A 22640-nucleotide genomic window follows, 5' to 3' on the forward strand; every position below is an offset into this window, starting at 1 on the left:
CTAACGGAATTTTACATTTTTCTACGAAGGATAAAACACTGAATATTGACAACATATGAACGTCACACCCCCTTTCCATCGACATATTTTACAATCAAGTGAAACGCAACAAAAATGCAACAAACAGTGAAATATGAACACGAAGGGTACAAAATAAACCCACCTACAATCTGATATATCATTAAGCTTTACAACTTTGTTGTGAAAATCTCCTTCCGCGTCTGTGGAAAAGCTTCCCGCCCACACTGCTTGGTGCCTCGTCTGAGCTGCTGTGACATAGATTACCATAGTAACTAATAGGGATGATGTTTGATAAGGAATTATCGAGTTCGAGCCTATTATCGAATCCTCTTATCGAACCGATTCCTTATGGATTCTCTTATGGAGTCCAGATAGGTTGTTGTATATGGAAAAAACCCCACAATATTTGGTTTAACAAAAGCTCACTTTTATTATATAATAAAAAAATAAAATCTAATAAATAAATAAATATTGACTGTTACCCCCCTAAAAAAATAAAATAAAATAAATAAATATTGACTGTTGTTACCCAAAGTATATTAAGTGGGATTTTTCAGAGAAACAAATATATACAGTAACACAAAAACAAGCTGTCTCTGTGATCACTATAGGTGTATAAATAATAATATAGTGTTAAATAAAATCAGTCCCTTGGGCACAAAACTGAAAATAATACAGCTCTCCAAAAAGTGCACTTCTGCTGCTATTGGAACATAACTGTTTGTTATGATGCTTTGACATTTTTGCACTTTATTTCTTTATTGAAAGAAAATTCTATGAAGAGAAAAGTTGTTTGCAAATGTGGTTACAATGCTAAAAAATGAAAAGTTAAAGCTAAAAAAAGAAATACACTTTATTGAGTTAACATTATTTCTTTATGGGGGAAAATGTTATGAGCTAGGGAATATAACAACTACACTACCCAGCATGCAACGGGAGTGACGAGCATGCGCGGTAGCCCCGAAAAGTGTTGCATGTTGCCACGCTGTGAAAGTAAACGTCAAGAACTCAGCCAACACGCCTCGTCTGCATTATTTATAATTAGACAGACAACACATCTACAGTGTGATTTTGTTTTGTTTACAAGGAAAGAAAAACAAAAGTTAAAAAAGGGAGATATGTTGTATATATATGTATGTGCTGCAGTGTTGTATATATATGTATGTGCTGCGGTGTTGTATATATATGTATGTGCTGCAGTGTTGTATATATATGTATGTGCTGCAGTGTTGTATATATATGTATGTGCTGCAGTGTTGTATATATATGTATGTGCTGCAGTGTTGTATATATATGTATGTGCTGCAGTGTTGTATATATATGTATGTGCTGCAGTGTTGTATATATATGTATGTGCTGCAGTGTTGTATATATATGTATGTGCTGCGGTTGTTTTAAGAAGGTTGCGACAGCTGCCGTAAAGGAGGTGCGTTGCTAGCCTGGTTGCTATGTTTCCGGTTGGTGGTAAAAGTGTTGGTCATGTGTTTTACCCTGCTCAAATCTCTCAGTAAAGTTATTCGATGGATTATAGCTTTTGTTTTGAACTTTATTACACCTTGGAGCGCTTTTTCCCATCCATTGTTTTCCTGCTTTCGCTATCTGCGCCTAATGACTGAGCTACGTGACGTCATTTCTTGTGATGTCACACGGAGCATTTCTGGTCGAGACGGGATTCGAATAAAGAATTAACTCTTTTCCTTTACTATAGTGGTCTCGATAACGGGTACCGGTTCTCAAAAAGGGATTCGAGTCCGAGGATTCGGTTCTTTTCTTATCAAACAACCGGGAAAACCGGTTTCGAGTATCATCCCTAGTAACTAATTAGATGACCATAGTAACTAGTTAGATGACCATAGTAACTAATTAGATGACCATAGTAACTAATTAGATGACCATAGTAACTAATTAGATGACCATCGTAACTCATTAGATGACCATAGTAACTAATTAGATGACCATAGTAACTAATTAGATGACCATCGTAACTCATTAGATGACCATAGTAACTAATTAGATGACCATAGTAACTAATTAGATGACCATAGTAACTAGTATATCATCCAAAAGCGCAGATTCCAAGCATTGAAAGACTTAGTATAGTTCCAGACTTACGGTCGTTATAAAACATGAGTGCACATCATAATGGCAGCTACACTTTCCATCTTAAAGATCTAAAACAATTATTTGGGAATGTCCGGCGGGCCAGATTGAAAAGCTTAACGGGCCGCATGTGGCCCCCGGGCCTTCATTTGCATAGGTCTGATGTATAGTCGAACCTCGGATTCAGGAGGAACAGTGTGGTTTTGGTCCTGGTCGTGGAACTGTGGACCAGCTCTATACTCTGGGCAGGGTCCTTGAGGGTGCATGGGAGTTTGCCCAACCAGTCTACATGTGCTTTGTGGACTTGGAGAAGGCATTCGACCGTGTCCCTCGAGAAGTCCTGTGGGGAGTGCTCAGAGAGTATGGGGTATCGGACTGTCTGATTGTGGTGGTCCGCTCCCTGTATGATCAGTGCCAGAGTTTGGTCCGCATTGCCGGCAGTAAGTCGGACCCGTTTCCAGTGAGGGTTGGACTCCGCCAAGGCTGCCCTTTGTCACCCATTCTGTTCAGAACTTTTATGGACAGAATTTCTAGGCGCAGTCAAGGCGTTGAGCGGATCTGGTTTGGTGGCTGCAGGATTAGGTCTCTGCTTTTTGCAGATGATGTGGTCCTGATGGCTTCATCTGGCCAGGATCTTCAGCTCTCGCTGGATCGGTTCGCAGCCGAGTGTGAAGCGACTGGGATGAGAATCAGCACCTCCAAGTCTGAGTCCATGGTTCTCGCCCGGAAAAGGGTGGAGTGCCATCTCCGGTTTGCGGAGGAGATCTTGCCCCAAGTGGAGGAGTTCAAGTACCTGGGAGTCTTGTTCACGAGTGAGGGAAGAGTGGATCGTGAGATCGACAGGCGGATCGGTGCGGCGTCTTCAGTAATGCGGACGCTGTATCGGTCCGTTGTGGTGAAGAAGGAGCTGAGCCAGAAGGCAAAGCTCTCAATTTAGCGGTCGATCTACGTTCCCATCCTCACCTATGGTCATGAACTTTGGGTTATGACCGAAAGGACAAGATCACGGGTACAAGCGGCCCAAATGAGTTTCCTCTGCCGGGTGGCGGGTCTCTCCCTTAGAGATAGGGTGAGAAGCTCTGCCATCCGGGGGGAGCTCAAAGTAAAGCCACTGCTCCTCCACATGGAGAGGAGCCAGATGAGGTGGTTCGGGCGTCTGGTCAGGATGCCACCCGAACGCCTCCCTAGGGAGGTGTTTAGGGCACATCCGACCGGTAGGAGGCCACGGGGAAGACCCAGGACACGTTGGGAAGACTATGTCTCCCGGCTGGCCTGGGAAGGCCTCGGGATCCCCCGGGAGGAGCTGGACGAAGTGGCTGGGGAGAGGGAAGTCTGGGCTTCCCTGCTTAGGCTGCTGCCCCCGCGACCCGACTTCGGATAAGCGGAAGAAGATGGATGGATGGATGGATGGATGATGTATGCATGTACTGTATGTACTGGCGAGGCGTGTCTTTTATGGTGTTTTCAGTTTTGTAGGTCTTTGTTTTGGCAGCGTCGTCTATAAGTGACATTTTGCACACCTTTCTGTAAACATACCCTCGACGTACATCAGGGGTCACCAACGCGGGGCCCGCGGGCACCAGGTAGCCCGTAAGGACCAGATGAGTAGCCCGCTGGCCTATTCTAAAAAAAAAAAGCTCAAATAGCAGCACTTACCAGTGAGCTGCCTCTATTTTTTAAATTGTATTTATTTACTAGCAAGCTGGTCTCGCTTTGCACGACATTTTTAATTCTAAGAGAGACAAAACTCAAATAGAATTTTAAAATTTGATATGATTTGGTAAAATTGCAAACAGCTCAAATGACGTACAAAGCAAACTATAACCTGCTAGCAAAGAATGTACAACAATTCTTCTCAACTAAAGAGGAGAAATATAACCTTAGAGGAAAAAATAATTTAAAACATTTATATGCACGTACAACACTTAAAACTTTTAGCATAACAGTATGTGGAATTAAATGATGGAATGGATTAAGTAAAGAAGTTAAAAATTGTACTGACATGTTCCAGTTTAAGAGGTTGTTTAAATTAATAGTGCTTACAAAGTACAAAGAAGAAGAATTTTGAGAAGAACTTCCAACCTTATTGAAAATATTCTTCATCTCAGTATGTTAATAATGACTGAGTTAATTAATTATATATTACAAACTGTTGTATATACTAATTCATAGATGTTATTTTATTATATAAAAAGGTCAGTAAATGATTTTATATAATTGTAAACGCTTTGAAGTGGGAAAGGCGTAGGATTAAATAAGCTTTGCTTCTTCCTACTCCTTTTCGGGCATGATGTAAATGAAATGATATGAAATTGTGTGATGTATTATGATGTAAATGTGTTCATGTTCGAAGTAAACTAAAAGAAAGAAAGAAAGAAAATCCAAGAAAATGTTTTAAAGACTTGGTCTTCACTTGTTTAAATAAATGCATATTTTTTTTTACTTTGCTTCTTATAACTTTCAGAAAGACAATTTTAGAGAAAAAAATACAACCTTAAAAATGATTTTAGGATTTTTAAACACATATACCTTTTTACCTTTTAAATTCCTTCCTCTTCTTTCCTGACAATTTAAATCAATGTTCAAGTATTTTTTTTTTATTATTGTAAAGAATAATGAATACATTTTAATTTAATTCTTCATTTTAGCTTCTGTTTTTTCGACGAAGAATATTTGTGAAATATTTCTTCAAACTTATTATGATTAAAATTAAAAAAAAATATTCTGGCAAATCTAGAAAATCTGTAGAATCAAATTTAAATCTTATTTCAAAGTCTTTTGAATTTCTTTCAAAAATGTTGTTCTGGAAAATCTAGAAGAAATAATGATTTGTCTTTGTTAGAAATATAGCTTGGTCCAATTTGTTATATATTCTAACAACGTGCAAATTGGATTTTAACCTATTTAAAACATGTCATCAAAATTCTAAAATTAATCTTAATCAGGAAAAATTACTAATGATGTTCCATAAATTATTTTTTTTATTTTTTCAAAAAGATTCGAATTAGCTAGTTTTTCTCTTCTTTTTTTCGGTTGAATTTTGAATTTTAAAGAGTCGAAATTGAAGATAAACTATGTTTCAAAATGTAATTGTCATTTTTTTCGTGTTTTCTCCTCTTTTAAACCGTTCAATTAAGTGTAAATATCATTAATTATTAATAATAACATAGAGTTAAAGGTAAATTGAGCAAATTGGCTATTTCTGGCAATTTATTGAAGTGTGTATCAAACTGGTAGCCCTTCGCATTAATCACTACCCAAGAAGTAGCTCTTGCTTTCAAAAAGGTTGCTGACCCTCGGCGTACAGTGTCGATGCAGTATCATCCTCCATTAACCGCCACATGATTCATGCATCCACGAGTGGCCCCCACTGTTTGCCTAGGGTCTTCATGAAATAGCCACGGGCGTCGCCGAATTAATGGGATTTCTCACTTGCAGAATTAATCGCTTCCCCGCCGAGCCGGGGTTGAGGCCTTGGGCTTTGATACGCGGCGGCGAAGAAGGCTGCAACACCTTGTGGGGGGGCAGCGGGGATAGTGATTGAGACATGCAATCAGCCCCACAGCGGGGGATGTGGGGCAGGCGGGGGGGTCGCTCCGCTAATACGCCTGTCTCTTTGCCAAAGCCACACCCTCCTGCTTGCAGGGTTCGTACGGGTGCTTGAAAACCTTGAAAACGCTTGGGTTTTAATGTTGTCTTTTCAAGGTTGGAAAAATGCTCGAATTTTGGTTGAATTGAAAATGCTTGGAAATGTCCGTCATATCTCAATAGGCTAATGATAAAATGGAGAAAAAAAGAACTGTCCGTTGGTCCTTCAGGTTGTCGTTTTAATAAACATTGGGTGGAAAATGACAAATACAAACTTTGGATAAAACGTGGACCAAATCCAAAGTATGCAAAAAGGAAATCCAACACGGCTGGATGTATTTGTTGCTCCATTATTTTGATTGTCTACTGAACTTGTCCGACTACCTCAGTGAAAGCAAACCGGTTCCATTTTGTCGTTTTGGTTAATTGCATTAAAAAGGTTACATTATTGGACTTGTTTGTACTGTGAAGGTCATGTAATGTGTCATTTGTAACCTTTTTCACAACTTAGAGCTGAGTTAATATGAATGATTTTGTAGTTTTTCCCACAACATACCGTATTTCCTTGAATTGGCGCAGGGAATATAGTATTCGCACGTCTAGAATTACTGCCGGGTCCAACTCGTTTCTCAAAATAATTAACGCATGCTTGGCCTTATCGCCGGTTCATTATTGACGCCGGATCAAATTCGTTTCGCAAAATATTAATTTTATTATCGCATGTCTATAATTTTCGCCGGGTCAAACTCGTTTCGCCAAATATTTAGCATATGTCTAGAACTTCCACCGGGTCAAATTCGTTACGTCACGAGTGACGCTTTACCTGTCCTCATTTTCAAAATGGAGGAAGCTGCTTTCAGTAGTTTGCAATCGCACAAAGGAAAAAAGATAAAGAGCTATTCAGTAGGATTTAAGGTCCAAGCTATTGAATACCGGTACAGTATGCTAAAAAGAACAGTAAGCAGCTATGTTTTATTAATATACCGTAGCTGCGTGTGCTAAATACTGTATGAGTCATCCAATGACTCCCGCCTCCTGGTGGTAGAGGGCGCTGCCGCGCTAGTGATCCTTCTTGCGACTTCCGGTACTGCAGAAGAAGTGAACACACGCAGCAAGAGATTTTTTTTTCTTTTTCCTCTGCGTTTAACAAGGAGGATTACATACCGGTATCTAAAATAAAACAGTTTTCTAAACTGGACTTTCAATGGAAGCAGGAGGTAATAATTAAAGGAATATCTCCATCGAGACAGAGAGACTTTTAAAACTGAAGAAAGAAAATAATGAAGACTTCTATAAACATTATATTGATGCTTTTGGTCAGAAGGAGCTGCAAATGGACTCCATTTATAAGTACAGGTAAGACCATAATAACGTTTTTTTAATTAAATGTGCTTTTCATGATGGTATGCTTACATCACACTCAAAGCGCACGCCTAAATTTACCGCATTCCTTTTGGTAAACGCCGGAGTGAGAAGAGGTTTTAAAATAATTACCGCATGCACGGCCATCCCGCAGGCTTCCGGTAAACGCCGGAGTGACAGGAGGGTTTTAAATTAATTAACGCCCCTGCGGCTATTCAAGGAAATACGGTAGTTGTATGCATTTCTTGCATATGCAAACTTTGGATAAAACGTGGACCAAATCCTAAGTATGCAAAAAGGAAATCCAACATGGTTGGATGTATTTTTTGCTCCATTATTTTTGTTGTCTACTTAACATGTCTGACTACCTCAGTGAAAGCAAAACAAGTTAACTTTTCTCTTTTTGTTCATTTCTTATCATAGCCACAGTTCTAAGGCTAGATGTGCCTGAGGTGTTGTGAAACCAACAACATGTTCTCCTTTAATTTGTTATCCTTATATTAAAGGCCTACTGAAATCAGATTTTCTTATTTAAACGGGGATAGCAGATCCATTCTGCTATGTGTCATACTTGATCATTTCGCGATATTGCCATATTTTTGCTGAAAGGATTTAGTAGAGAACATCGACGATAAAGTTAGCAACTTTTGGTCGCTGATAAAAAAAGCCTTGCCTGTAGCGGAAGTAGCGTGACGTCACAGGTTGTGGAGCTCCTCACATCTGCACATTGTTTACAATCTTGGCCACCAGCAGCGAGAGCGATTCGGACCGAGAAAGCGACAATTTCCCCATTAATTTGAGCGAGGATGAAAGATTTGCGGATGAGGAAAGTGAGAGTGAAGGACTAGAGGGCAGTGGAAGCGATTCAGATAGGGAAGATGCTGTGAGAGGCGGGTGGGACCTGATATTCAGCTGGGAATGACTAAAACAGTAAATAAACACAAGACATATATATATATACCGTAATTTCCGGACTATAAGCCGCTACTTTTTCCCCTCGTTCTGGTCCCTGCGGCTTATACAAGGGTGCGGCTTATTTACGGCCTGTTCTTCTCCGACACCGACGAAGAGGATTTCGGTGGTCATACTTGATCATTTCGCGATATTGCCATATTTTTGCTGAAAGGATTTAGTAGAGAACATCGACGATAAAGTTGGCAACTTTTGATCGCTGATAAAAAAAAGCCTTGCCTGTAGCGGAAGTAGCGTGACGTCACAGGTTGTGGAGCTCCTCACATCTGCACATTGTTTACAATCATGGCCACAAGCAGCGAGGGCGATTCGGACCGAGAAAGCGACGATTTCCCCATTAATTTGAGCGAGGATGAAAGATTTGCGGATGAGGAAAGTGAGAGTGAAGGACTAGAGGGCAGTGGAAGCGATTCAGATAGGGAAGATGCTGTGAGAGGCGGGTGGGACCTGATATTCAGCTGGGAATGACTAAAACAGTAAATAAACACAAGACATATATATACCGTAATTATCCGGACTATAAGCCGCTACTTTTTCCCCTCGTTCTGGTCCCTGCGGCTTATACAAGGGTGCGGCTTATTTACGGCCTGTTCTTCTCCGACACCGACGAAGAGGATTTGGGTGGTTTTAGTACGCAGGAGGAAGACGATGACACAATGATTAAAGACTGACTTTTCATATACCGGTAGGCTGGTTATTTTGATAACGTACAGGCGAGCACTTTGTATTACTTTGCAGCGTTGTATTATTTGTACTCTGCACGAATGCTGTTCGCCATGTCAAAGATGTGAACATTTGATTGAAAGATTTATTGTTAATAAATGGGACGCTTTGCGTTCCCAAACAGTCATCTCTGTCCCGACAATCCCCTCCGTGGTAGCAGGAACCCCTATATACTACGCTAAATACACATCAAAACCCTGCGGCTTATAGTCGGGTGCGGCTTATATATTGAGCAATCTGTGTTTTCCCCTGAATTTAGCTGGTGCGGCTTATAGTCAGGTGCGGCTTATAGTCCGGAAATTACGGTACTCTATTAGCCACAACACAACCAGGCTTGTATTTAATATGCCACAAATTAATCCCGCATAACAAACACCTCCCCCCTCCCGTCCGTATAACCCACCAATACAGGGGTCACCAACGTGGTGCCCGCGGGCACCAGGTAGCCCGTAAGGACCAGATGAGTAGCCCGCTGGCCTGTTCTAAAAATAGCTCAAATAGCAGCACACCCTTGGTTTCAAAAAGGTTGGTGACCCCTGCACCAATACAACTCAAACACCCGCACAACACACTCAATCCCTCAGCCCAAAGTACCGTTCACCTCCGCAAAGTTCATACAGCACATATATTTCCCCAAAGTTACGTACGTGACATGCACATAGCGGCACGCACGTACGGGCAAGCGATCAAATGTTTGGAAGCCGCAGCTGCGTACTGCATTACACATGCAAATTAAACAAAATGCTTATGGCAACATTCTGGTTGCGTACTCACGGTATCGCATTTGCATATCCAACTCAAAGTCCTCCTGGTAAGAGTCTCTGTTGTCCCAGTTCTCCACAGGCCAATGGTAAAGCTTGACTGTCATCTTTCGGGAATGTAAACAATGAAACATCGGCTACGTGTTTGTGTTGCTGCAGCCGGCCGAAATACACCGCTTCCCACCTATAGCTTTCTTCTTTGCTGTCTTCATTGTTCATTGAACAAATTGCAAAAGATTCACCAACACAGATGTCCAGAATACTGTGGAATTTTGCCATGAAAACAGACGACTTAATAGCTGGCCACAATGCTGTCCCAAAATGTCCGCTACAATCCGTGACGTCACGCGCAAACGTCATCGTACCGAGACGTTTTCAGCAGGATATTTCACGGGAAATTTAAAATGGCACTTTACTAATCTAACCCGGACGTATTGGCATGTGTTGCAATGTTAAGATTTCATCATTGATATATAAACTATCAGACTTTGGGTCGATAGTAGTGGCTTTCAGTAGGTCTTTAAAGGCCTACTGAAACATAATAGTGTGAGAGTCCATAGTGGATCTAACATAATAGTGTGAAAGTCCAGTCCATAGTGGATCTAACATAATAGTGTGAGAGTCCAGTCCATAGTGGATCTAACATAATAGTGTGAGAGTCCAGTCCATAGTGGATCTAACATAATAGTGAGAGTCCAGTCCATAGTGGGTCTAACATAATAGTGTGAGAGTCTAGTCCATAGTGGATCTAACATAATAGTGTGAGAGTCCAGTCCATAGTGGATCTAACATAATAGTGAGAGTCCAGTCCATAGTGGATCTAACATAATAGTGTGAGAGTCCAGTCCATAGTGGATCTAACATAATAGTGTGAGAGTCCAGTCCATAGTGGGTCTAACATAATAGTGTGAGAGTCTAGTCCATAGTGGATCTAACATAATAGTGTGAGAGTCCAGTCCATAGTGGATCTAACATAATAGTGAGAGTCCAGTCCATAGTGGATCTAACATAATAGTGTGAGAGTCCAGTCCATAGTGGATCTAACATAATAGTGAGAGTCCAGTCCATAGTGGATCTAACATAATAGTGTGAGAGTCCAGTCCATAGTGGATCTAACATAATAGTGAGAGTCCAGTCCATAGTGGATCTAACATAATAGTGAGAGTCCAGTCCATAGTGGATCTAACATAATAGTGAGTCCAGTCCATAGTGGATCTAACATAATAGTGTGAGAGTCCAGTCCATAGTGGATCTAACATAATAGTGTGAGAGTCCAGTCCATAGTGGATCTAACATAATAGTGAGAGTCCAGTCCATAGTGGATCTAACATAATAGTGAGAGTCCAGTCCATAGTGGATCTAACATAATAGTGAGAGTCCAGTCCATAGTGGATCTAACATAATAGTGAGAGTCCAGTCCATAGTGGGTCTAACATAATAGTGTGAGAGTCCAGTCCATAGTGGATCTAACATAATAGTGTGAGAGTCCAGTCCATAGTGGATCTAACATAATAGTGTGAGAGTCCAGTCCATAGTGGATCTAACAGTCCGTGCTGTTGGATGTCCTTGAGTGCTGTAAGTAAGAAAAAGAACAAGAAATGTGAAAAAGAAGACAAAATGGAGACACGTTTGCAAACACCAAAGACATTGAATACTCACACTGCTTCATTTTCTATGCCCCATTCAGTTAATGATAACTGCTACTTCAATGTTAGCCTTAGCTTTTAGCACATTTTCCCTATTTTTCCTCCAGACAACATTTGGAGACCTCCAACAAGAAGACTCTGGATTGAGTCACACTGGTTTTCCCCTTTTGAAGGCTACTGTAAAAACTGTAAAATTGATCTTGAAAGTCCTTAAAAAGTGCTTGAATGGAATATAAGTACGAACCCTGTGCTCGGATCAATATGGTGATCGGCGTGCTTTTAGCGCGGGCTCTGGCGTCCCTTCCTTAATCCGCCGTGTGATAACCTGTGCCGGGTACATGCGCAGCGGGAGGGATGGCAAATCCAGGCGCCTGCACCGTCTTCAGGGCTTTGGCTTTCATTAGCCCCGGGGTTTGGATTTGCTCGGTTGCCATGGTAACTGCATGGGTTCAGATAACATTAGTTCAACCTCGTATTGTATGTTGCCGTTATCTCTTCTCTTTTGTGCTGTTCAAGCATATCGGCGCTACGAATCGACCGCCCCCGCTTCTAGCATTAAACGTAGCCTCCCCCTTCCAAACAAAAAGTCTCTCGCTCGGCAGGCGCTTGACGGATGTTTGCAGAGCCCTGAAATTAATCTGTCAAACACCGGCGATTATCTTCCCCATCTCGCCGTGCTCAAACGCCGGCGATGTTTATGACGAGTAAACACTGTCAGGGATTTAATTAACAGATCCCACCCTTGCATTGATCCATGTTGAAATATCAATTGAACTTGTGTATTTAATTAGTCTATATCTTTGGCCTTTGTGTCAGGGGGCCTGATAGAGCGGCTTTCTTCTGCAAATTCATCTTAATCCGCGCAAGACTTGAACCGAACAATGCGTCGGAATCCGAAAAACACGTGGAAGTAACTGGCACGAGTTAATGTCATGATGCTGCGCTTGGATGAAAAAGTGTATTTCAAGCTGTAAATACTTAATGGAAGATCTTTAACTGGCATTGCAAAATGACTGACAAAGAAAGAACAGCTTGAATACGCACAAAATCGGGACTACCGATGAGGTGCCGGTGAGACGAAGGGCTCACTGAGTGTCCTATCCCACACAAGAAATTACTAAAGAACATTTCAAGAAAAAAATCCTCATCATAGGCGTGACTACACCATTTACATCTCCCTGGGCCTCTCCAGTGGCGTTGACTGCCTGGAAAGATGGAACACCATTGATTACAGAGGCCCGGACAGAAAGACGCAGCATATCCCCTGTGCCTTATCCGTGAGATACTGGAATCCTTGCAGGGTACCAAATATTTTAAGGTCTCTGGATCTGCAAAGCGGATATTGGCAAGTGGCTATGGATGAAGAAAGCAAGCCAAAGACCACCACGACCACCCATCAAGGCCTATTCCAGTTCAAAGCCATGGCTTTTGGACGGTTCATTCTTGGGGCTATTTTACCGGACGACTTTCTAAACCTGAGACTTAACATAAGAAAGTGCGACCTGCATCAACACAAGATCATTTTCGGCTAAGGTCTCCACAATATCTGCATATCTTCCCACAGACATTAAAAAGTCTCCGGAGGTGTCTGGGGTTGGTCGGCTGATACCACAAGTTCATTCCCAGAGTAGCCAACCTTGAAGCTCCCCTAAACCATCTAAAAAAGAAGGATGCTTCCTAGGAGTGGCATTCGAGTGTCCAAGTGGCCTTCAACCTCAAGACCCCGCTACAGTCACTACCAGTTCTTGCATAGCCCCATCCACAGTTTAGTTTCCAGATCGACTGTGATACCAGCGGGCCTGGGAGATGTCCTGATGCAGTGCCTGAAAGGTGAAGAAGGTCTAACTGGCACAAGTTAATATCATGATGCTGCGCTTGGATGAAAAAGTGTATTTCAAGCTGTAAATGCTTATGGAAGATCTTGAACTGGGGTTGCAAAAAGACGGACAAAGAAGGAATAGTCGGTGGTGTGGCTGCTGCTGCAGAAGTGGCTAACAATTTCAAGTGAGACCAGTGGGAACAGCTTGAATACGCACAAAATCGGGACTACCGATGAGATGCCGGTGAGACGAAGGGCTCACTGAGTGTCCTATCCCACACAAGAAATTACTAAAGAACAGTTCAAGAAAAAATCCTCATCATAGGCGTGACTACACCATTTACATCTCCCTGGGCCTCTCCAGTGACGTTGACTGCCTGGAAAGATGGAACACCATTGATTACAGAGGCCCGGACAGAAAGACGCAGCATATCCCCTGTGCCTTATCCGTGAGATACTGGAATCCTTGCAGGGTACCAAATATTTTAAGGTCTCTGGATCTGCAAAGCGGATATTGGCAAGTGGCTATGGATGAAGAAAGCAAGCCAAAGACCACCACGACCACCCATCAAGGCCTGTTCCAGTTCAAAGTCATGGCTTTTGGATGGTTCAATCTTGGGGCTATTTTACCGGACGACTTTCTAAACCTGAGACTTAACATAAGAAAGTGCGACCTGCATCAACACAAGATCATTTTCGGCTAAGGTCTCCGCAATATCTGCATATCTTCCCACAGACATTAAAAAGTCTCCGGCGGTGTCTGGGGTTGGTCGGCTGATACCACAAGTTCATTCCCAGAGTAGCCAACCTTGAAGCTCCCCTAAACCATCTAAAAAAGAAGGATGCTTCCTAGGAGTGGCATTCGAGTGTCCAAGTGGCCTTCAACCTCAAGACCCTGCTACAGTCACTACCAGTTCTTGCATAGCCCCTATCCACAGTTTAGTTTCCAGATCGACTGTGATACCAGCGGGCCTGGGAGATGTCCTGATGCAGTAGACACACACACACATATATATATATATATATATATATATATATATATATATATATATATATATATATATATATATATATATATATATATATATATATATATATATAAGTACTCTTTCCTGTTGATAGTGGCTTTGCTTTAGGAATTAAGTCTGTTTGTTACTAATTAAGGGTTCCTCATGTACCAATTCCAGAGCATTGTTCTACGTAAAGGTAAATCCTGCACCCTTTGTAGGATTTTATACCCGTTTAAAGTTAACTTCAATCAATCAATCAACGTTTATTCATATAGCCCTTAATCACAAGCGTCTCAAAGGGCTGCACAAGCCACAACCACATCCTCGGCTCAGATCCCACATCAGGGCAAGAAAAAACTCAACCCAATGGGATACAATGAGAAACCTCTGAGCGGGCTGCATATGGGGGACCCCCAGTGAGAGTCCAGTCCATAGTGGATCTAACATAATAGTGTGAGAGTCCAGTCCATAGTGGATCTAACATAATAGTGTGAGAGTCCAGTCCATAGTGGATCTAACATAATAGTGTGAGAGTCCAGTTTATAGTGGATCTAACATAATAGTGTGACAGTCCAGTCCATAGTGGATCTAACATAATAGTGTGAGAGTCCAGTCCATAGTGGATCTTACATAATATTGTGAGAGTTCAGTCCATAGTGGATCTAACATAATATTGTGAGAGTCCAGTCCATAGTGGATCCAACATAATAGTGAGAGTCCAGTCCATAGTGGATCTAACATAATAGTGAGAGTCCAGTCCATAGTGGATCTAACATAATAGTGAGAGTCCAGTCCATAGTGGATCTAACATAATAGTGAGAGTCCAGTCCATAGTGGATCTAACATAATAGGGAGAGTCCAGTCCATAGTGGATCTAACATAATATTGTGAGAGTCCAGTCCATAGTGGATCTAACATAATAGTGAGAGTCCAGTCCATAGTGGATCTAACATAATAGTGTGAGAGTCCAGTCCATAGTGGATATAACATAATAGTGTGAGAGTCCAGTCCATAGTGGATCTAACATAATAGTGTGAGAGTCCAGTCCATAGTGGATCTAACATAATAGTGTGATAGTCCAGTCCATAGTGGATCTAACATAATATTGTGAGAGTCCAGTCCATAGTGGATCTAACATAATAGTGTGAGAGTCCAGTCCATAGTGGATCTAACATAATAGTGTGAGAGTCCAGTCCATAGTGGATCTAACATAATAGTGTGAGAGTCCAGTCCATAGTGGGGCCAGCAGGACAATTAAGAAATTAAGACCTTTAAGCAGCACAGAGACGTCCCCAACTGATCCACAGATGAGTGGGTCACCCCAGGTCCTGACTTTGAACAGCTAGCGCTTCATCTGTGGTCACCTCATAACCTCTCCACGCAGGAGAGGGGGGCAGAGCAGAAAAGATAGACGGCAGATCAACTGATCTAAAAGGGGGGTCTATTTAAAGGCTAGGGTGTATAGATGAGTTTTAAGATGGGACTTAAATGCTTCTACTGAGGTAGCATCTTTAACTGTTACTGCTAGAACATTCCATAGTACTGGAGCCCCAATAGAAAACACTTTATAGCCCGCAGACTTTTTTTGGGCTCTGGGAATCACTAATAAGCCGGAGTTCTTTGAAGGCAGATTTCTTGTCGGGACATATGGTACAATACAGTCAGCAAGATAGGATGGAGCTAGACCGTGTAGTATTTTATACCTAAGTAGTAAAACTTGTGGCATGATGTGGCCCTGATCTGTGTGGAAGTGTGTTTGTATCTTGACTTTGGCTATTTTCAGGGACACATTCCACATTAGGCTCATTGGGGGCAGTTTGTCCAATTAAGGCCTGATTGGGAAAGTGCTGACTTGGAGGTCCGTGTTTGAGGTTAGAGTTCTGTGTCCTTGGGTCCAAATGGTCTTTTAGATCAGGCTAAAATTGTCAAAATGACCGTGTGCGCCCCCAAAATAACAACACAATCCATAATACTAGTGCTCCAGTTCCCTCAGCAATATTGGCAAACATGGAAGACGTACAGTCAAGTGTTGTCGACATTCTGGCCTGACTCACAGTCAGCTCGTCCTTCGTGTCGGGGGCTTTACAGAGACCAAATATTCTAAAGCTGAGTTAATCAAAAAGGTCTATTATGATTCATAACCGCACTAGTTGTTGAGGTCCCTGCCATAACTTCACATCTATTTTACCTTCTCGCCTTGACAGAATGCAACAAAGCAGCCGCTCGTGTTCGAGAGTTCAGAACTGGAATGAATTTCAAGTAAATTCCCGCGTTTTCTGTTTTCAATTGGACCTGAGAGTATTATTCAGGCGTGTGATTTTTCCGTCTACAGCAGGGGTGTCAAACGTACGGCCAGAGGATCTACAACTGACATGCACTGTAATGATACCAAGTACAAGAGCGTATCTTGTCGATACTACTATGATTACATCGATATTTTTTATCATCACAAAAAACTTTCCTTTTTTTTAATTCATATTATGTTTATAAAGTCAGTAAATATGTCCCTGGACACATGAGGACTTTGAATATGACCAATGTATGATCCTGTAACTACTTGGTATCACATCCATACCTAAATGTGTGGTATCATCCAAAACTAATGTCAAGTATCAAAGAAGACAAGAATAAGTGATTATTACATTTGAACAGAAGTGTAGATAGAACATGTTAAAAGAGAAAATAAGCAGATATTAACAGTAACTGAACAAGTAGATTAATAATCAATTTTTACAGTTTGTCCCTCATAATGTGTACAAAATAATAGGTGTATAAATGACACAATATGTTACTGCATACTAATAATTAGGAGTCTTTGTTTGTTTACTTACTACTAAAAGACAAGTTGTCTAGTATGTTCACTATTTTATTTAAGGACTAAATGACAATAATAAACATGTTTCATGTACACTAACATTTGTTGTTTCAATAAAGCCAATAAGGCCATTTTTTTTGTGGTCCCCTTTATTTAGAAAAGTATCTAAATACATTTTGACAGCGGTACCGGCTATATCGTGGAGTTTCAATATTTTTCTACTAACCCCCAAACCCTCCACACGACACCTCCGCTCCGGACAGGCTAACCTCCTCCAACCTCCGAGGACAAAGCTACGAACAATGCTCCCAGTCTGTGGAACGCTCTCCCTGACCACCTGAGGGCACCACAGACTGTGGATGCTTTTAAAAAAGGCTTAAAACCCTTCTTTTTAAAAAAAAAAAAAAAGCCTTTTTTTAGATATATGCATACTAGTTTTAGCTATTTGGCTGTTCTAGTTTTTATTTTTATTTATTTTTAATGATCTTTTTATTATATATTTTTTATACACTGTAGCACTTTGAGGTTGTTTACTCAATGTAAAGTGCTTTTTACAAATAAAATCTATTATTATTATTATTTTTCGATTCAATAAATAAAGATGTTTGCATTTGCCTCCAAAAAAATCCTCTAGTTTTGCAGTTCCTGGATTTCTTTGATCCACAGTAACTCCGCTCCTCTCGTGAATTACCGTCGTTCACTCGTGATGGGAAGCTAACAAGCTAACTAAAGTATTGACTGCTCACAGTTGATGTGGAGTGAGAGACTCGAATCTAGGGCAGGAGATAAAGTGCCCCCGCAAAGTATCCACGGGGCTAAACTCTTTCCTCATTTTGTTGGAAAATGGAGTCAATTCTGTTTTGTTCTCGGCACAACACCAGGATGTCTCTGTACTTTGCTGCATTCATCTCAATCTAGTCAGGGAGGTGACCAAGAACCTGGTGGTCACTCTGTCAGATCTAGAACGTTCCTCAGTGGAGAACCTTCCGGAAGGACAACCATCTCTGCAGCAATGCACCACTCAGGCCAGTATGGACAGAAGCAATTCCTTAATAAACCTTTGCCAAAAAAAGGACTCTCAGACCAGGAGAAACTGAATCCTCTGGTCTGATGAGACAAAGATTGAAGTCTTTGGCGTGAATGACCCAGACGCCATGTTTGCCTCATCACCATCCCTGGAATGAAGCGTGGTGGTGGTGGCAGCGTCATGCTGCGGGGTTGTTTTTCGGCGGCAGGAACTGGGAGAGCAGTCAGGATAGAGGGCAAGATGAATGCGGCAATGTGCAGAGACATCCCGGGTGAAGACCACCTGGCGGACGGACAAAACCGCAACGTTGCCAACGTTTGAGACGGGATGTTAAAAAGAGTGTCATGAACAAAGTCTATTTAGTATCATTAGGGAGGAATAAAACATGTTATTTTAGACCGAAATAAGAGGTTTCCAACTTATCTGTCGCCGGAAAATGTTTGCTGTCACTTCCGTTAAGACTTGATGACGTTCCGTGTTTATTCAAATGTGAGCAGCGGCAGGTCAAATCTGAAAAGATTTGGTTGCAACTAGAGATGTCCGATAATATCGGTCTGCCGATATTATCGGCCGATAAATGCGTTAAAATGTAATATCGGAAATTATCGGTATCGTTTTTTTTATTATCAGTATCGTTTTTTTTAATTATTTTTTTATTAAATCCACATAAAAAACACAAGATACACTTACAATTAGTGCACCAACCCAAAAAACCTCCCTCCCCCCATTTCTTTCTGTTATTAATATTCTGCTTCCTACATTATATATCAATATATATCAATACAGTCTGCAAGGGATACAGTCCGTAAGCACACATGATTGTGCGTGCTGCTGCTCCACTAATAGTACTAACCTTTAACAGTTAATTTTACAAATTTTCATTAATTACTAGTTTCTATGTAACTGTTTTTATATTGTTGTACTTTCTTTTTTATTCAAAAAACTGTTTTTAATTTCTTTATCTTATTTTATTTTATATTTTTTTTTAAAAAGGACTTTATCTTCACCATACCTGGTTGTCCAGATTAGGCATAATAATGTGTTAATTCCACGACTGTATATATCGGTTGATATCGGTATCGTTTGATATCGGTATCGGTAATTAAAGAGTTCGACAATATCAGAATATCGGATATCGGCAAAAAGCCATTATCGGACATCCCTAGTTGCAACTACATATCTCGGGTAAATGCACCTAAAGAAATGTTTGTTGCACTTGATGTTTTTTTCAATGCTAGATATTGTGTTCATTCAGTGAGCAGAATACGTCTACTTTTATTCAACGTTGAAGGTGTGCTCAGAAAAGGTTTCTCCTTCTTGATTTAATCTGACGTGTTGCTGGCACTTTGTTCAAATAAGATGTCAACACTTTGGACATGAATTTGTTGTTTACTTGCTCGTTTGTGTTCATAATTCCTTCATACATAATTCCCTTGCGGGAAATAACAGCAATATAGGAAATGTCACCTGCAGAGTTCACTATTTACTAACCCCGTTTCCAAATCAATCAATCAATGTTTATTTATATAGCCCTAAATCACAAGTGTCTCAAAGGGCTTGCGATTAAAATACCACAACATATGAGTTGGGAAATGGTGTTAGATGTAAATATAAACGGAATACAATGATTTGCAAATCCTTTTCAAGCCATATTCAGTTGAATATGCTACAAAGACAACATATTTCATGTTCAAACTCATAAACTTTATTTTTTTTTTGCAAATAATAATTAACTTAAAAAGGAGACACATTTTTGAAGCTTCTCAGGTTGGAATTCTTTCCCATTCTTGCTTGATGTACAGCTTAAGTTGTTCAACAGTCCGGGGGTCTCCCTTCTGCTATTTTAGGTGCCACACATTTTCAATGTCTGGACTACAAGCAGGCCAGTCTAGTACCCGCACTCTTTCACTATGAAACCACGTTGATGTAACATGTGGCTTGGCATTGTCTTGCTGAAATAAGCAGGGGCATCCACGATAACAACATATGTTGCTCCAAAAGCTGTATGTACCTTTCAGCATTAATGGTGCCTTCACAGATGTGTAAGTTACCCATGTCTTGGCCACTAATACACCCCCATACCATCACACATGCTGCCTTTTACACTTTCACCCTAGAACAATCCGGATGGTTCTTTTCCTCTTTGGTCCGGAGGACACAACGTCCACAGTTTCCAAAAACAATTTGAAATGTGGACTCGTCAGACCACAGAACACTTTTCCACTTTGTATCAGTCCATCTGAGATGAGCTCAGGCCCAGCGAAGCCGATGGCGTTTCTGGGTGTTGTTGATAAACGGTTTTCGCCTTGCATAGGAGAGTTTTAACTTGCACTTACAGATGTAGCGACCAACTGTAGTTACTGACAGTGGGTTTCTGAAGTGTTCCATGTGGTGATATCCTTTACACACTGATGTGGCTTGTTGACGCAGTACAGCCTGAGGGATGGAAGGTCACGGGCTTAGCTGCTTACCTGCAGTGATTTCTCCAAATTCTCTGAACCCTTTGATGATATTACGGAGTGTAGATGGTGAAATCCCTCAATTCCTTGCAATAGCTGCTTGAGAAAGGCTGTTCTTAAACTGTTCAACAATTTGCTCAGGCATTTGTTGACAAAGTGGTGACCCTCGCCCCATCCTTGTTTGTGAATGACTGAGCATTTCATGGAATCTACTTTTATAGCCAATCATGGCACCCACCTGTTCCCAATTAGCCTGTTCACCTGTGGGATGTTCCAAATAAGTGTTTGATGAGCATTCCTCAACTTTATCAGTATTTATTGCCACCTTTCCCAACTTCTTTGGCACGTAACACAATTTCCCAACTCATATGGAAAGGGGGTTTGTATTTCACACTCACACTGCTTGAATTGTTCTGCTAAAAAGTTACTGAATCGATTCCAACTCACTGGATCGGACGTTGTCGTTTTCTAACTTAATCAGATGGTATCAGTATCACATTAAGTGGTCAACTAACAGGATTGTCTCTTCTCGGCACTTCCAGGGGAGGAGAACTCTCCAGGCTGGCTGTATGGCGAGCACGAGGAGAAGACCATGGCTCCTTTTTGGTGTCCGCTGCTGGCCAGTCGCATGCCTGTGTTTGCCACCAAGTCCCCTGAGAGAAAGGCAAGTGGGCTAACTTTAACTTTAACTTGTTGCAGAGTGGGATCATCCTCTTTTCAAACGCTCTGTCTGAAGGGCGGTAATTGGTGCTTGGATCTTTAACCCTTTATACCAGGGGTCCCCAAACTATATATATATATATATATATATATATATATATATATACATTGTCTTTATATTCCAGCGAGTTAATCTGTTTTGTCATTTAACATCAATTAACATTGATGTTCATCAACATTTAACATTGTCACATTATTGATGGGAAATTTTATTTTTTGACAATATGATTTTCCTGAGCAGCTAGGAGACACCGAGAGTAACAAGCAGTAGAAAATGGATTAGAAAAAAAAAGTAAAAAAAATAAATCAATTAAAAAAAATTTAAAATTAAAATAATTTTTTTTTTTTTTAACTTGGGACTTCCTGTGGGCCGGATTTTGGATGCCGGGGGGCCGGATCCGGCCCGCGGGCCGTAGTTTGGGGACCACTGCTTTATACCCCATTGCAGGGGCGTCCCAAGGTGTGGCCCTTGACAAGGAAAGCGTAAAACAGAAAACGTTTTTTTTTAAAGTTTTTATCGACAGATAGACCTTATGTTGATCTAGAGATTGAAGCGTTCCAAAAAACATTAAAATTAATAATAATAAATAAATAAATAACTTATAATGGATGGATGTATAGATTTAAGTGTTGAAAGTAAAAAATAAATAAATCATGTATTACTTATTTTTACTAGTTTTATGAGTTTGACCCTTTTAGATCTGCAGAAAATTTAGTTGACTTTTTTTTTTAAACTGTCATTGCTCAAATAATAATGAATCAAAATCAATGTTGTTATGAATTATTGATCCATTTAAGGCTCCAATTAATTCACATCAAATATTCCACTTTTACTTTTTTGGGTGGAAAATATTGTATTGTTTGTGTTTTTGCCATCAAAATTATTTGACAAGAAAAGCGTAAAACACAAAATTTTTGTTTTGATTTTATCAACAGATAGACCTTATGTTGATCTACAGATTTGAGCGTTCCAAAAAACATTAACATTAATAATTATAAACAAATAAATAACTTATAATCGATGGATGAATAGAGTTAAGTGTTGAAAGTAAAAAATAAAATAAAATCATGTATTACTTATTTTTACTAGTTTTATGAGTTTGACCCTTTTAGATCTGTAGAAATTTTAGTTGAAATTTTTTTTAAACTGTCATTGCTCAAATAATAATGAATCAAAATCAATGTTGTTATGAATTATTGATCTATCTAAGGCTCCAATTAATTCACATCAAATATTCCACTTTTACTTTTTTGGGTGGAAAATATTGTATTGTTTGTGTTTTTACCCTAACATTTATTTGACAAGAAAAGTGTAAAACACAAAATGTTTTTTTTGTTTTTATCGACAGATAGACCTTATGTTGATCTACAGATTTGAGCGTTCAAAAAAATAATAATAAATAAATAACTTATAATCGATGGATGAATAGAGTTAAGTGTTGAAAGTAAAAAAATAAATAAATCATGTATTACTTATTTTTACTAGTTTTATGAGTTTGACCCTTTTAGATCTGCAGAAAATTTAGTTGACTTTTTTTTTTAAACTGTCCTTGCTCAAATAATAATGAATCAAAATCAATGTTGTTATGAATTATTGATCCATCTAAGACTCCAATT

At 40.2% G+C, this 22640-nt stretch overlaps 1 protein-coding gene across 1 annotated transcript in view; it reads left to right on the forward strand.

Moving 5' to 3' along the window:
* Positions 1 to 22640, forward strand: part of LOC133643338 (rho guanine nucleotide exchange factor 10-like protein) — a 260630-nt gene that overhangs the window by 168975 nt on the left and 69015 nt on the right. Inside the window, exon 18 of the mRNA XM_062037825.1 lies at positions 20846 to 20967. Within this exon, the coding sequence (XP_061893809.1) occupies positions 20846 to 20967 (122 nt within the window). The remainder of the gene's footprint in view (positions 1 to 20845; positions 20968 to 22640) is intronic.

This window comes from Entelurus aequoreus, linkage group LG26, assembly GCF_033978785.1.
Source record: "Entelurus aequoreus isolate RoL-2023_Sb linkage group LG26, RoL_Eaeq_v1.1, whole genome shotgun sequence".
NCBI classification, from domain to species: Eukaryota; Metazoa; Chordata; class Actinopteri; order Syngnathiformes; family Syngnathidae; genus Entelurus; species Entelurus aequoreus.